General features: G+C 37.2%; 1 protein-coding gene across 5 annotated transcripts in view; it reads right to left on the reverse strand.

Moving 5' to 3' along the window:
- Lpar1 (lysophosphatidic acid receptor 1) overlaps positions 1–17,582 on the reverse strand; it is a 154,700-nt gene that overhangs the window by 69,952 nt on the left and 67,166 nt on the right. For 4 of the 5 annotated variants that reach the window (XM_046451960.2, XM_046451962.2, XM_046451959.2 and 1 more), the window contains exon 2: positions 15,073–15,231. In XM_046451960.2, the coding sequence (XP_046307916.1) occupies positions 15,073–15,117 (45 nt within the window). In that variant the 5' untranslated portion in view covers positions 15,118–15,231. Of the gene's footprint in view, positions 1–8,541; positions 8,601–15,072; positions 15,232–17,582 lie in introns of those variants that run through there. The other variant, XM_058581624.1, reaches the window with a different exon arrangement.

The raw sequence follows: 17,582 nt of genomic DNA on the forward strand, positions 1-17,582 counted from the left end.
TTATATACTCCGGTCCTATTTTTTGTGTGTATATTTTGTTTAGAGACAAGGTTTCATTGAGTTGCTTAGCACCTTGCCATTGCTAAAGCTGGCTCTTGCCTCAGCCTCCCAAGCCATTGGGATTACAGGCATGTACCACTATGCCTGGCTATAACTTTTAACATAATTTTTTAAATAACTTTCATGATAGTTTAGCAATTTAGACTTAGAAGAGAATTAATTTCCTTTAAAAAAAGGTGGCTACCAAACACGTACAGTAAATTGTCAAATTTCATGGAAACATTCCCTTTTAAAACAAAAACAAAACAAAGTTAACTCAAGTGCTTTTACATGCACTAGTGGTTTTGTTAGGCCAGTAAAGTAAGGGGGAAAAAGAGGAAAGGACAGGGCATCACAGAAAGTTAAATACAAACTACAGTGAGATCCAATTTATTTCCTTGGGGTTGGCAGAAGTTAACAACTCTGAAAAAATCAAGAGTTGGCAAGGACAGTCATACAGTGCTGGTGAAAGTATAACAGTACAATAGCTTTGAAAAATAGTTTGGTGAAACCACTAAAACTGGACATGTTCATACACTAGCTTGAAAATTCTAACCCTGGCTAGAGTATAATCACATATGTGCCTAAAGAGAACAAAAAGAATTTTATTTACCAAAAGGCAGTTAAGCAAAGTGGGTATAATACATACTAGTGACTAAATCAATTTCACAAGTATACCTGCAGTATACTATCCTTATGACTGGGAAAAATTTGCAGAGATCTACAACAGATATTTTATATTTTTCTCACATAGTTATATATCTACAATCAAATGTGAAGAGAATGATAGATATTAAGTTTTCTGGGCAAAGGGGTGGTAAACAGTTGGAAAGGAATATCAGGCACTTCAACTTTGTAATTATTCATTTGTTTTATTTACTAAAGTCCAAAAAATTATGAAGAAGTTAAATCAAAATAAAAGCTGTGTAATGAATACATTATGGTATTATAATTCTACATGTTTCATTGTGTTTAATGTATTTTATTTTTTAAAAAATCTAGTTCAGGCCATGTTGGTATCCTATGCGAATGGCAGCATTTCATTCCCCTTGCCGGGCAACCAAAGCAACGGCTACTTGGAATGAGTATCCAGTGTTTGTTCAATCCCCTTTCCTTCCTTCAGTATCTTTTTAAGGAGTTGCACTGAAGATGCTCAAGCTTCATAACTGGGCAGAACAGAGCCGCCGCCAGCGCCCAGAACAGGCCCAGTGACCTGCCGGCGTGGTAGCCACGACACCCCAATTGGAATAAGGAGAGAGCAGAGCCGCCACCCGCGCCTGCAGGAAAGATACGCAAGCAGTATGAAAAGACAAGGAAAGAAAGGACCACAAGCAATGCAGGTCAACGCAACTTTAGAAGAGGTAAAAGCTGCAGCAGATGGAATGTCAGATAAAGAATTCAGGATATACATGCTTCAGATGATCTGGAGTATCAAGGAAGACATCAGACAGCAAAATCAGACAATGAAAGATCACTTCGACAATGAATTACGCAAACAAATCCAGGAAGCAAAGGATCAACTATACAGGGAGATAGAGGTTATAAAAAACAAACAAACAGAAATCCTAGAAATGCAGGAAGCAATAAACCAACTTAAAAACTCAATGGAGAATACTACCAGCAGAGTAGAACACTTAGAAGATAGAACATCAGACAATGAAGACAAAGTATTTCAACTGGAAAAGAACATAGACAGCTCAGCAAGACTGTTAAGAAACCATGAGCAGAACATCCAAGAAATATGGGATAACATTAAGAGACCAAACTTAAGAGTCATTGGGATACAGGAAGGTACAGAGCTCCAAACCAAAGGAATGAGCAGTCTATTCAATGAAATAATACGAGAAAACTTCCCAGACTTGAAGAATGAGACAGAATCCCAAATCCTAGAAGCCTATAGGACGCCGAATGTGCAAAATCATAAGAGATCCACACCTAGACACATTATAATGAAGATGCCCAACATACAGAATAAGGAGAGAATTTTAAAAGCTACAAGAGAAAGGAAGCAGATTACATTTAGGGGTAAGCCAATCAGGATAACAGCTGATCTTTCAACACAGACTCTGAAAGCTAGAAGATCCTGGAATAACATATTTCAAACACTGAAAGAAAATGGGTTCCAACCAAGAATTGTGTATCCAGCGAAATTAAGCTTCAGGATGGAAGATGAAATTAAAACCTTCCACGATAAACAAAAGTTTAAAGAATTTGCAGCTAGAAAACCATCTCTTCAAAACATCCTCGCCAAAGCATTACAGGAAGAGGAAATGGAAAATAACAATGAAAAGCAACAGTGGGAGGTAGGACAGTAAAGGGGGGGGAAATAATCAAAGAGGAAAACAAACCATGTTTAGTAACAGAAATAAACAAATATGGCTGGAAGAACAACCCATATCTCAATAATAACCCTAAATGTTAATGGCTTAAACTCACCAATTAAGAGACACAGGCTAGTAGAATGGATCACAAAACAAGACCCAATAATATGCTGCCTACAGGAGATGCATTTGATAGGAAAAGACATACATAGGCTGAAGGTGAAAGGTTGGGAAAAATCATATCACTCATATGGACTTTGGAAACAAGCAGGAGTGTGCATACTCATATCAAATAAAATAGATTTCAAGCCAAAGTTAATCAAAAGGGATAAAGAGGGACACTACATACTGCTTAAGGGAACCATACACCAACAAGACATAACAATCATAAATATTTATGCCCCAAACAATGGTGCAGCTATGTTCGTCAAACAAACTCTTCTCAAGTTCAAGAGTCTAATAGACCACCATACCATAATCATGGGAGACTTCAACACACCTCTCTGGCCACAGCAGAGATCTTCCAAACAAAAGTTGAATAAGGAAACTATAGAACTCAATAACACAATTAATAACCTAGACTTAATTGACATATATAGAGTATACCACCCAACATCAAGCAGTTACACTTTTTTCTCAGCAGCACATGGATCCTTCTCAAAAATAGATCATATATTATGTCACAGGGCAACTCTTAGACAATATAAAGGAGTAGAGATAATACCATGCATCTTATCTGATCATAATGGAATGAAACTGAAAATCAACGATAAAAGAAGGAAGGAAAAAGCATACATCACTTGGAGAATGAACAATAGGTTACTGAATGATCAATGGGTTATAGAAGACATCAAGGAGGAAATTAAAAAATTCTTAGAGATAAATGAAAACACAGACACAACATATCGGAATCTATGGGACACATTGAAAGCAGTTCTAAGAGGAAAATTCATTGCTTGGAGTTCATTCCTTAAAAAAAGAAAAAACCAACAAATAAATGATCTCATACTTCATCTCAAAATCCTTGAAAAAGAAGAGCAAAACAACAGCAAAAGAAGTAGAAGGCAAGAAATAATTAAAATCAGAGCTGAAATTAATGAAATCGAAACAAAAGAAACAATTGAAAAAATTGACACAACTAAAAGTTGGTTCTTTGAAAACATAAACAATATCGACAGACCCTTAGCGATGCTAGCAAAGAGAAGAAGAGAGAGAACTCAAATTACTAGCATATGGGATGAAAAAGGCAATATCACAACAGACACTTCAGAAATACAGAAGATAATCAAAAACTATTTTGAATCCTTATACTCCAATAAATTAGAAGATAGTGAAGGCATCGATAAATTTCTTAAGTCATATGATCTGCCCAGATTGAGTCAGGAGGATATAGAAAACCTAAACAGACCAATATCAATTGAGGAAATCGAAGAAACCATAAAAAGACTACCAACTAAGAAAAGCCCAGGACCGGATGGGTATACAGCAGAATTTTACAAAACCTTTAAAGAAGAACTAATACCAATACTTTTCAAGCTACTTCAGGAAATAGAAAAAGAGGGAGAACTTCCAAATTCATTCTATGAGGCCAACATCACCCTGATACCTAAACCAGACAAAGACACTTCAAAGAAAGAAAACTACAGACCAATATCTCTAATGAACCTAGATGCAAAAATCCTCAATAAAATTCTGGCGAATCAGATACAAAAACATATCAAAAAAATTGTGCACCATGATCAAGTAGGATTCATCCCTGGGATGCAAGGCTGGTTCAATATACGGAAATCAATAAATGTTATTCACCACATCAATAGACTTAAAAATAAGAACCATATGATCATCTCGATAGATGCAGAAAAAGCATTCGACAAAGTACAGCATCCCTTTATGTTCAAAACTCTAGAAAAACTAGGGATAACAGGAACATACCTCAATATTGTAAAAGCAATCTATGCTAAGCCTCAGGCTAGCATCATTCTGAATGGAGAAAAACTGAAGGCATTCCCTCTAAAATCTAGAACAAGACAGGGATGCCCTCTCTCTCCACTTCTGTTCAACATAGTTCTCGAAACACTGGCCAGAGCAATTACACAGACGAAAGAAATTAAAGGCATAAAAATAGGAAAAGAAGAACTTAAATTATCACTATTTGCAGATGATATGATTCTATACCTAGCAGACCCAAAAGGCTCTACAAAGAAACTATTAGAGCTAATAAATGAATTCAGCAAAGTGGCAGGATATAAAATCAACACGCATAAATCAAAGGCATTCCTGTATATCAGCGACAAATCCTCTGAAATGGAAATGAGGACAACCACTCCATTCAAAATATCTTCAAAAAAAATAAAATACTTGGGAATCAACCTAACAAAAGAGGTGAAAGACTTATACAATGAAAACTACAGAACCCTAAAGAGAGAAATAGAAGAAGATCTTAGAAGATGGAAAAATATACCCTGTTCATGGATAGGCAGAACTAACATCATCAAAATGGCGATATTACCAAAAGTTCTCTATAGGTTTAATGCAATGCCAATCAAAATCCCAACGGCATTTCTTGTAGAAATAGAGAAAGCAATCATGAAATTCATATGGAAAAATAAAAGACCCAGAATAGCAAAAACAATGCTAAGCAGGAAGTGTGAATCAGGCGGTATAGCGATACCAGACTTCAAACTATACTACAGAGCAATAGTAACAAAAACAGCATGGTACTGGTACCAAAACAGGCGGGTGGACCAATGGTACAGAATAGAGGACACAGAAACCAATCCACAAAACTACAACTATCTTATATTTGATAAAGGGGCTAAAAGCATGCAATGGAGGAAGGATAGCATCTTCAACAAATGGTGCTGGGAAAACTGGAAATCCATATGCAACAAAATGAAACTGAATCCCTTTCTCTCGCCATGCACAAAAGTGAATTCAAAATGGATCAAGGAGCTTGATATCAAATCAGAGACGCGCCGTCTGATAGAAGAAAAAGTTGGCTACGATCTACATACGGTGGGGTCGGGCTCCAAATTCCTCAATAGGACACCCATAGCACAAAAGTTAATAACTAGAATCAACAAATGGGACTTACTCAAACTAAAATGTTTTTTCTCAGCAAAAGAAACAATAAGAGAGGTAAATAGGGAGCCTACACCCTGGGAACAAATCTTTACTCCTCACACTTCAGATAGAGCCCTAATATCCAGAGTATACAAAGAACTCAAAAAATTAGACAATAAGAGAACAAACAACCCAATCAACAAATGGGCCAAGGATCTGAACAGACACTTCTCAGAGGAGGACATACAGTCAATCAACAAGTACATGAAAAAATGCTCAACATCTCTAGCTGTCAGAGAAATGCAAATCAAAACCACCCTAAGATACCATCTCACTCCAGTAAGATTGGCAGCCATTAGGAAGTCAAACAACAACAAGTGCTGGCGAGGATGTGGGGAAAAGGGTACACTTGTACATTGCTGGTGGGACTGCAGATTGGTGCAGCCAATTTGGAAAGCAGTATGGAGATTTCTTGGAAAGCTGGGAATGGAGCCACCATTTGACCCAGCTATTCCCCTTCTTGGTCTATTCCCTAAAGACCTAAAAAGAGCATGCTACAGGGACACTGCTACATCGATGTTCATAGCAGCACAGTTCACAATAGCAAGACTGTGGAACCAACCTAGATGCCCTTCAATAGATGAATGGATAAAAAAAAAATGTGGCATTTATACACAATGGAGTATTACTCTGCATTAAAAAATGACAAAATCATAGAATTTACAGGGAAATGGATGGCATTAGAGCAGATTATGCTAAGTGAAGCTAGCCAATCCCTAAAAAACAAATGCCAAATGTCTTCTTTGATATAAGGAGAGTAACTAAGATCAGAGTAGGGACGAAGAGCAGGAGAAGAAGATTAACATTTAACAGGGATGAGAGGTGGGAGGGAAAGGGAGAGAGAAGGGAAATTGCATGGTAATGGAAGGAGACCCTCAGGGTTATACAGTGGAGGGGGTAGAGAGAGAGGAGGGGAGGGGAGGGGAGAGGTGGGGAGGGGGGAGGGGGGAGGATGGGAAAGGCAGCGGAGCACAACAGACACTAGTATGGCAATATGTAAATCAATGGATGTGTAACTGATGTGATTCTGCAATCTGTGTATGGGGTGAAGGTGGGAGTTCATAACCCACTTGAATCAAAGTGTGGAATATGATATGTCAAGAAATTTGTAATGTTTTGAACAACCCACAATAAAAAATTAAAAAAAAAAAATCTAGTTCAGTCTGAGCCATTCAAAAAGAGGGGAAGGAAGGAGAGAGCATGTAAAATTCCTCTAAAATGAAGGGAAAAATGTTACCCTCTTTTAAGATGGAGGATCCGTCACTCTATTACTGTGACATGTGTCCTTTTGAAAAATTTAAATCAAAACCCAAAGGACTTAAACCTTCACAAACCAAATATCATCTCTAAAGTGCATTCACTCTTGAACTAAAAGATCAAAATGATTTTGCAGTTTGTCCTGTGAGAAAAATGAAACATTATTTCCCTCTAGTCCATTCTGTGTACAGGCTAATAACAGAATGTATATTTCTTTATCAACTTGTTCCATTTTGATTTTAAAAGACAGGGTTATATGCTTCTTTTCAGTGTTTAACATCTTCTACTACATTACCTTATTGTGCTCTTTTATTACAACATTGTGTGTCTCTATAAACTATACTTTTTTTTTCTGTGGTTAGGTTAGAGAAAACCATAAAATATGCAATAAAAAAAGCAGCATGTAATATTTAAAATAGAATTAGCCTCCTCTTTGTCCAAACCTTTTTAAAAAATTCAGGCAAAAAGTACATATAAGAATTCTGCTTAAATGTATATTCCTAAAGCATCAGTTGAAACAGTAAAATATAATGGTGTAACAGATGACTATAATCTTCATATTTTATGTTCCCTATCATTTGCCACCTTATTTTTTCTGCCTTTTCTTTCTCCACTGCCACAGGATTGACTTCCCATGTACAGGGTTTTGTTTTTGTTTTTGTTTTTATACCAGGGATGCCCAACCACTGAGTCACATCTACAGCCCTTTTTAAATTTTTTATTTTGAGACAGGGTGTCACTAAGTTGCTTAGGACCTTGCCAAGTTGCTGAGACTGGCTTTGAATTTGTGATCCTCTTGTCTCAGCTTCCCAAGCCTCTGGGATTACAGGTGTGCGCAACAGTACCTGGCCCATGTACAGGTTTGATGGTCCTAGTGTTCCAAGCTACTCTTGAAAGAGACAGTGGGCTGAGCAGCAGCTGAGTCTCTCTGCAAGGACATGTCTCACAGAGGTGGAATTTACACCTATCCATGTCATCTCTACACAACCCAGCATGTCTGCAAAAGGTAAACCCTGAACTATGACCCGAGCCACTGGGCCATTGGTTGGAATTCTTGCTGGGTCCTGCCCTCCATTATTTTGCCAGGTTGTTCTGTAACCTAATCAACCACAATTAAGATAATGCTAAGTAGAGTTCTAGAGTATGCAAAGCCCTCAGAGTTAAGGCTCATACCTGAATCCAATCTTCCTCCCAAGCCTGAACTAAGACTACAAAAACTCCCTGTGCTGGCTGGTGGAGGTTCACTTAAGTAAAATATGTTTTGAAATCACCTGCTGGACATTCTGACTTTGAAATCAGGAAGCCACCTAGTTCAACAACAACCACATCCTACTCTTCTTTCTGCAGGATTTGATCTTTAGCTAAAAGTTGTCTAAATCTTTGAAAGTTGCTTTATTGCCACAGCCTTTTCTAATGCTAAGCAGTATATATCAACACACTTTCACTTCTATTCAGCCTGAGCCTGCCTGAACAATCATTTATGAAAAGGGAAGGTTTAACTAAGGACAGTGCTTAAGTGACTTTATACAATTAGCAAAAGGCAGTACCAACACACAGAAAATATAGGCTGAGGTTTTGTTTTCTTTTTTTTTCCATGACAGTTTTATTACAGCAAGTTACAGATCTTGAATTTTTTTATTTTTATTTATTATTTATGTGTCTGTATTTTTTTGGGGGGCGGGGGGCGGGCAGTGCTAGGGATCTGACCCAGGGCATCTCTCATGCTGAGCAAGCACTCTATTACTGAGCTACACCACTGGACTCTTAGGATTATGGTAAAAATAGCAGGCCATTGTCCTACCTTTATGTTTATTCATGGCAAATCTGCAAGAAAAGTTCAAATAAAAGTATCTGGTGAACCTAGGAGTGTGAAAAGAATAACAGACAAAACACAAATATGAGCATTAAGAAGGAAAATACCATACACTTTGAGGTGTAACTCTATTAATCATTAAATATTAAGCCAATTAAAAAATGTAGTAGAAAGAAAAATCTACAAACAAGAAAGCTATCATTGTGATTTACCCTAGGTTATCCTGTACATTTTATCTTATGAAAAGAAAATTTAAATGTGCTCTCAGATTCCAAAGGAAGATATCCTCTCTAACTTTATCTGAGTTTATAAACAAAGAAGGAGCATAAATGAATTTAAATGGCAATATGAGAACAAATCTAATTCCTAATAGAAACATGGTTCAAGTTGGAGTAAGTCAGAAATCTCAATGTTTATCTCCATATGCATTTATTCCTGGCAATACATTGGAATTTTCTGTAGAGTGTTTATCCTTTGATGGATCTTCTGGCATAACACATATGCACATTATATACACAGACCATATGTAGCAGGAACAACTTTCTCTCTGTAAAGAACTCTCAGAATAATCAGTAGGAAAATGGAAAGAACTAGCATACCTGGTATCTATTAAAGGGGTTGATACTATACAAAACACTGAGCAGATGTTTTGTCATTTAAATTTGTGAGCACAGTACACATTATTTTAATTCCATTATTTTATTTTTTATTAAAAAAATAAAGCTAAAAGAGATACTTATATTGAAAGGCCTTTTAGCTACAATGGCCTCACTTTGAATCAAAATCTGTTTCTAAGCCTATGCATTCTCTTTCTCAATTGCATGTTAGGGTGTCAGACCACACTATGTCTTTGTAATGTGTCACCAGAAATTTCATATAGCAATTAACTCATACTGCATTAGTTCTTCATGCTATCATTCATGCATTAGTCTAAAAGAAAGCACTATCAGAAGATATCCATAATTCCTTATGTTAGAGATACAGAACTTAGTAACTGCAACCACTGTAATAGTTTATTTATATTAGAATCTTCTGTGTATGTCTCAATTTTATATTCAATAGTGAAATAGTCTAATTATCAATATAATCTTCTTTATTTAGAAAATAAAGTAGAAAAATGGAATTATGTTCTTAAACCTTATAAGACATTAAATGCTTTTGTGCAGATAAGTAAACTGATCTCATCAATGTTTTTGAACACACTAACTGCAAAAATGCTTTTCAGAGAAGCAAGTAGAGAAATCTGAATACAAACTGAGTACAAAAGTGACAGTAAAGGGTTTTTAATTTTGTTTAATGTGACGATTGTATTGTAATTATGCAAACAAATTATTTCCTAGAGATGAATACTGATATGTGAGGGTTGTGATGAGATGACATGCTACCAGGATTTACTTTAAAATGCTTCTCACACTCCCACCCCCAAAAAGGGGAGCAAGTAAAACACTATGGCAAAATGCTAGTAACTACTGAGTCTAGATGGTGGCTATATTGAGAGTCACAGTATGATTCTTCATTTTTGTGAATGTTTGAAAGTTCTAAGAAAAACATGCAAAAATCTTTTAACTTCTAAAAAATGCAACTCATTTAATGTGTAATTCAGTTGTTTTAATCCAAAATACTCACTCTCTAATAACATAAATAAAACCTTCTAAAATATATATGTTGTAAATACAATGGAATTTTGGAGAATCTATAGGTAACAATGTTCAAAAACACTTGTCTTCCAACAGACAACATGCAGAGAGACCAGCCACCTTTTATTGGAATATTGAAGAAGAATTAAAGAAATACTTTAACTGAAAGCTACCAGAAAACACTTGGAAAGATCAAAATATATTTATGTCCTTGGCTAAAAACCAAAACAGTCCCTCAGTACATGAGAGACAGAATGAAACACCTTGTAAAATGCTGAAGGAACAGATTCCTTCCTTGCTGAAATCACAGGTGTGGGAGTTAAATACCTTGTTCTCAGACACCTATTCTGCCTCTATTACCAGCCTTGGATTTGAACAAAGCCAAATCACACACTCAGATATTAAACTACTGACCCCTCCATTAAAATAAAAACAGCCTGATACAAGTGGCACACACACATAATCCCAGCTATTCAAGAGACTGAGGAAGATTGAAAGTTTGAGGCCAGCCTCAACCTCAGTGAGACTCTATCTCAAATTTAAAAATAAAAAGGGACGGGGTTAGAGGTCAGTTGGTAGAGCACCCCCATTCAATCCCAAGTAGTACCACCAAAAAAAATTGTTTTTAATTTTTTTAATCTAAATTCTACTTATTCTAGCCACAGCAACCTGATCAACCACAATTAAGGGAATGCTTAACAGAGTTCTAGAAAGAGAACATGGCTACTGAGAGTGGCAACTTAAGTTTTTCAGTTTCCTATCCCATCCCATCCCCTCAATGACCCCAAGACATGAACACATTAACTTCACCTAGTGATGAACAGGTTTCCTGCCTGCAAACACATCCTTGGAGCTTCCTGTGGATAAGGAAGCTGTTTATCAGCTCAGTGTTTGGAAGAGCAGAACTCTAAGTCAGCAACATCCTGAGGCTTCTAGTCTAGTTTCGCCCTAGGATTCACCTAGCTTTGTAAGGTGCTTTCTCAGCAGGAATAAACCAAAATCCGGCTTGCAGCAGCAAAGCAGAGAATACAAACTTGTCCCACTTCAAAGCACAAGGCCTATCTTTCACTAACTGCATAGCAATCCCAGCAGGGGTGACAATGAAAGATTTCTTCCCTATTATTGTTTGAAACAATTACAGGCTATTGGTTCATATTAATTAGTTTATGTCTAGTATTAGGCAGCCTTAACTAGAAAAATGTTTTTGTTACCAAATGATTGGAGAAACAAACAAAATCAAAAGCTTTTTCTTTTTTTCTTTTTTTTAATTGTTGCTTTTACCTTGGAAAAGTATTTTCAGGACTTTCACACTTGAATGTGAGTGTATCTTTACATAGGTCCCTGAATTCACTCTAAAAGAGTGTATAAGTGCACATGCCAGACAATAGCAGGCTAAGATGTCTAAATGAACTTCTCATTACTTGCTGTCTAAGGAGATTCTGCATTTAAATAATTTTAACTTTCTCTGAACACTGCTAATGGAAGAGAAGACATCAGGCTTAGAGGCAAGGGCAAGCTAGCCTTGGACTACGATTTGTACAAATTCCATTGGAAGACTAACATATAATTGGGCTCATAAATAATCAGAGGATCCTGGAACAAGTGACCCAATGGCCTTCATCTCTCCTAAGCCACCTCTCCTTGTGACCTAATGTCCCAGCTTATTGCTGACTCCTTCAAAATTGGAAGTTCCCAACATGTGGCAACAAGAATGAGACAACAACCATGGTTGACATTGATAGAGAATTTGTTCAGCAGAAATGTCAAAAATCAGAGCTTGAATCCAGATCTAAGATTCCAAAGCCTGGGTAACCAGTAAACAACATAGGCTTCTTTAAGATCAATATTATATTACTTAATATAATATGCAAGGCCCTGCAAAATCTCCAGCTTTACAACCTAACTCGTGACATTTACCAGTTTCTGTAAACACTCCATCCTGGCTAATTTCAAGCTACCAGTATAAAGAAAAACTGGCTCACAAAATTCTTAAAAATGTAACAATTGGCCTTTGTGGAGTAGCAGGGGTGGTTCTAGGGACATCACTGTTTACAACCCCATGCCCTACTATACTGTGAGCACCTGAACCAAATTCTAAGTACTGCACCCGGTCTCACCTTGGGACATTTGACATCTGCACCTGCTCTTTCTTTCTCTTACTAAAATAATACACTCTTTCATTAGCTCCCTTCAAGAAGTCTTGCCTGATACTTTGAGTCCTTATTTTCTGGGTATTCTGCTTTACTCCTGAAACATCTCTACTTCCTGTCTCATGGCACTTGTGACACAGGGTTGTAATATTTTGTTCCCTAATCTGTGCATCTTCTACTATGTTTCTAAACTCCAGCAGGACAAAAGTCTTATTTATCTTATCTACACTTGTATCCCCAGCCCTGTAGAGCTTGCTAAACAGGAACAGTTGCTAATATCACGGGCAGAGGTGCCAGAAACTATTCTAAGTTTTATACATGTTTTCTGAGATCATCTTTAAAACAACTCTCTGAGGATGGCTCCATTACTGCTCTGCCCATTTTGTATATGAGCATATGGAGGAACCTTCAAGGGGTGAGCATCTTTCCCCGTGACTCGGTCAGTAAATGCTGGAGGCAGGATATTAACCCAGACAGTGTGACTAGAGGGCCATGTGCATCCTTCAAGAAGTCAGCGTTTTTTGACCATTTTTCTTTTCATTAGTGATCCTCTAGGAAAAAAAATTTAATTAAATTTAAATTCTCTTTAATGGGAAATTAAATACTAAACAGCATTTTGCTGGGTAGCGTTAAGCTTTGGAGGAATTTTTCATCTCCCAAGATCCAAATTTGGCCCTCTTGGGGGCAATATCATTCTATTGGAAATGTATGTGCTGAACTTTTCACTTTGGATTTAAATTTATGTACCATATGTTTATCCCTAAAAACACATCATTTTACAGTTTTAATGATATCTTCCTATAAGAATTATTTGCATCTTTCTCTGCCCCCCATAAGGTTCCATAGGGCAATATAGCTGTGTTGATAGCCTCATTTTTTAACTAGAACATAGTATTTCAATCATATTTACATACCTGAATTTATTAAGTCCTTCCACTATTGAATATTCAGAAAGTTTTATACTTCTTGGTTTTTAACCAATTCTTTGATGAATATCTTTATGCATTCTTGCTTGATCTCACATGTGAGAGTTTTTATAGGGATGTGCAAAGGTATATAATTTTTATATCTATTGTCAAATTACCACCCTCCACCCCCAAGTGACTGCACCAACTAATCTTCCCACAGAAAATTTATGAATACACATTTCCCCATGTGTTTATATTAAATATGGCCTTTTTCTGCCTTGGGTGGTGTTAAACATTCTAATTAAATGAGTCATTTGAAAGTATTTATATTACTCATCAGTAGTTTGTGTAACATGAAACGTGTGTGTGTAGACAGGTTGATGCTGTTGGAAATGCTGACAAATGGCAGGGACACTGGCATGCTAAAATACCTAGACCAAGAAACTGCTCTAGGGCCTACTCACTTCACATAAGGCTAAGAACAGTCATTACCTGAGAACAGCTGCACTGGACTTTGAAATGGTGATCTTGGGTAACAGGAACTAAATCTCTCTAGCCATTCTCTAAGACTCTTAGGCACCAAAAAGACTACTGAGGGTAAAGAAAACCAAACGTGCCAGGTCAATGGATGTTGAAAGGGAAATGATCCATTTATGAGAAAGAGAAAAAGCTCATGATGGAGGTAGCACTAAAATGCTAGAAAAGAATACTAAAGCTGTGAAGAACAGCAAGGACTTGAGCCACATGATAAAATCCCAGGTCTTTGCGAGGAAAACACTTAAAGTAAATGAAGTAAAAATGCCCCTTTTTCCTCTCTCCCTCTTTTCACTCTTCTTTAAAAAGAACAGGCACCCTTACTCAAAATACATATGAATTTCAATAGTCTGCAAAACACAGAAATAAAAGTGTGTATCATCAAGATTCAAATTTCAATCCACATGGCTCTTCCTTTTTTTCTTTAACCTTGGCCTAAAAATGATTTTCATAAATGATTCAGAGTAATGCCACACTCTGAAGAGTGAAGCTAAAAAAAGAACTCATGGGAAACTATACTCACTGAGCCCCTTCCATGTACCTTACATATATTCTATCATTTAATCAGGTGAGGAACCTGAAACTGAGAAGGGCGGCATGGCTGAGGCCCTTAACCCAGAAATCCAAGGCCCAGGGATGTGAACTGAGGCGTGCTGACTCCAAGTCTATTTCCCTATTGTACCACGCTGCTGCTGAGCCTAAACGAGTTTACTAAATACTCAGAGAAGGTTATCCAATAATCCAAACAAAGACAACGTCCCTGACGTACCACTGCACTATCCTTTGGTGTACAGGAAAATTACCTTGACTACCATCCAAAAGTTTCTAGAATTGCATTTTGTTTCCAAGTTCCTACAACAGGTCAGAGCAAAATAATAATTCTAAGAGGAAGACAACAGGGCAGCATTGCAAAACTTGATCCATTCTGAGTTATTTCATTAGCACCCTTACCCCCCAAAAAAAAAGAAAAAGAAAGGGATAGCAGCAAAATTTACTACTCACTTGTCTTGATCTGGAGTCTGATGCCTAGAGTAACAGACATCCTAAAGCTCTGAAAACCAAGGCCCCTGCAAACAGAGGCCAGCTTACTAACATCACTTGTTCATTGTTCCAGCTGCTTCCTGAACTAAATGGCACCTCACTCACAAAAGCACCATTATCCAAGCACCCACCAAATCATAAGAGATGCACACAATCCCTATAGTTGAATGCTTCTTCTGAAACTCAATTTAAATATTCATGAAAACTATGATCAGCTCAAATCTCTGCTAGTGTGAATCACTTACTTACCTGGGGCTGTGAAATCAGAGGGGTGGAAGTAGAGGCAGCAGCCATGACAGCTCTGCAGCGGTAGGTGGTGATCAGGCCCCAGTACTACAATGCCAAACACAGAAGCCAATTCTTGTGGTCACTGATCAGATCAGGGTCATGCTAGGAGAAACTGTGAACCTAGAAAGAGACAGGAAAAGTCACAATTAGTGCAAGAGGACTGGTGCAAGGAGTGAAATACCATTGGCTACAGGAAGTAAAAATCCATACACCAAGTGCCAAATACTACAGCAAGAAACACAGGAATCCAATAGGAAAACTACAACATCTAAAAGCCATGACTTCTGTATCATTTGTCCTAGTGATATTAAGTGGATGTATTTTCATAAGTTTAAATTTAATTCTTCATAACAGCTAGAAGTTCTGGGGAGGTAGTTCCATGCTAAAGAGACGATGAGGAGGAGAAGCCATCCAGTCATTAAACAATAAACTAGAAAGAAAAAAAAATGATCCCCATTTGAGAGCTGATAGTTTATATACAAAGGGTAAAAAGAAAAAACCATCAAGTGGTTAGACCCTACCCATTTACCGATGAAAAAATAATTGAAGCTCAGAGGAGAGAAGGGACCAAATACTTGAACATTGTATTTAGTTCACAGAAGAGCCAGAACTAGAGCAAAAACAATCCCAATTCCCAGTCTGGCATGAAACGTAAGAAAGTCAATGTGGTCCCTGTTTATGTTTCCTCAAACAACTTGGTCACCATGTCCAAGATTTAAGACAAGCAAGACACTCAGTGTCAAGGAATAGAGCACACACTTCCATATGTGTGAGGAAGAAGAATTCCTACAGTCCTTCTGACATACTCCAGGAGAAGATGCAAAATAAGCACAAAATACAACAAAATTTTCTCTCCTTAATATGTTCACTAAGAAAACTTAGAAAGATGCTAAGTTCCCAGCAGGAGAGCATGGCCCCAGTTCTATCAAAACACTGAGATGATAGTTTCAATGTTGCAATTTAGTTCAGAAGGGGAATTTTCTTCTGTCTTAAGAAATTAAGAAAATTCTTTCACTTTTTTTAAAAATTCATTTTTAGATGGTTTTCATCCCATCTAGTAATCTCCTTTTTTTTTTTTTTAGCACTCCAAAGATATTTATGGAACATCTGCAGGAAACTAGGGACATAATGAAAAAGACCTAGTCAGCTCCTGCTGTAAACATATAGTTCCACTAACATGCAGGGTGATGCCTGAAATACTTCTAAACCCTAAGAGAATGATACTTTTCAAAATAGTAAAAGTAAACTGGAGTTCATATGACCCAAGTCTTCTGTAGAAGGAATAGTGAAGTTGGACAGTTAATATGAGTCCTCTGACCCCAAATCCTCTAGTGCTACTCTAGATTAGCTCAATGATACCAGGCAAGTCACAAGCTCAGAAGAGCTGCTTTTGTTAAAAATGACCTAGATTTCACAGCAACTTCTATGAACTCTTAAGTTTTATTTTATTCTGTCTTCATGTATTAATCCTTCAAATTATAGGTCCAATCACTTTAGGTTCTAATTGTTTTGAACTGTGGAAACTTCCTATGCTCTTCTGTTAAAGTGATAATTTTTATTAAAAAGTAAATTATAAATCTCTCAAGCTATTTTAGCAGGACAATCAACACTGAATTCTATAGCTGCTCTGAGACAATACTGACATCCTTAGTCCTCCTTTTTAGAGGGAATAAAAGACCTGTTGTGTATCAGACTGTGAATTTAAATGAACAGCCCAGGAAACAGGGTATGTATACAGAAATGCCTTTCTTTATTCATGAGGCTTCCAGAGTGATAAGCCTACCCCAAGGGAATTACAAGACCCCATCATGCACTGCTTTACACTGAACATATTCTTAGAGTCAATTTGTGCTAATCCCTTTTTTGTTTCTCTTTTCTCCTCCTTAGGTATTTACACTTCACATTGCCTTGCTTTATGCTAAGATGGACAGATGGATACATAAATGTATCATGATAGCCAAAAACAAGCAAGCAAGATTCCACTCTTAAACAATCATACTGTATGCTTGGTTTCAATTCATTTCAGTCAATCTCGGTCAATCAATATAACCTGAAGATATTTAGATACTTTCAATATTCACAGTGTAGAGAACTATCCAAAGGGCAAAACAGAGACCTGGCCTGTAACAAGGAAAGGATGTGGCCCACTAAACGAATATGTTCTATGGCATCATTGCTGATAGTCAACAAGAGAGAGACTGGGGTTCAGTGAGAGCCCACGGGTCACTGAAATCTGGAGCAGTCATAGCACGTACAGTCCAAGGCAGACACTGTTAGCTCACTTCAGAGGACACATTGAGGCTTTGAAGTGTTGTGTGACATACTTACAGCCACACAAGCAGTAATGAAGAGAGCTGAGACCTAAGCCAGGATTGACTCTAAGTCCCAGCCCCTTTCAAATACACCAACCCTCCAAGTGAATGAGAATTAAGAGATAAAAAAATGCACAGAATATCTTAAAGGAAAAACTT

Source organism: Marmota monax, unplaced genomic scaffold, assembly GCF_021218885.2.
Source record: "Marmota monax isolate L192 unplaced genomic scaffold, Marmota_monax_Labrador192_F-V1.1 WCK01_AAM20220418_F8-fsc00020, whole genome shotgun sequence".
NCBI lineage: Eukaryota > Metazoa > Chordata > Mammalia > Rodentia > Sciuridae > Marmota > Marmota monax.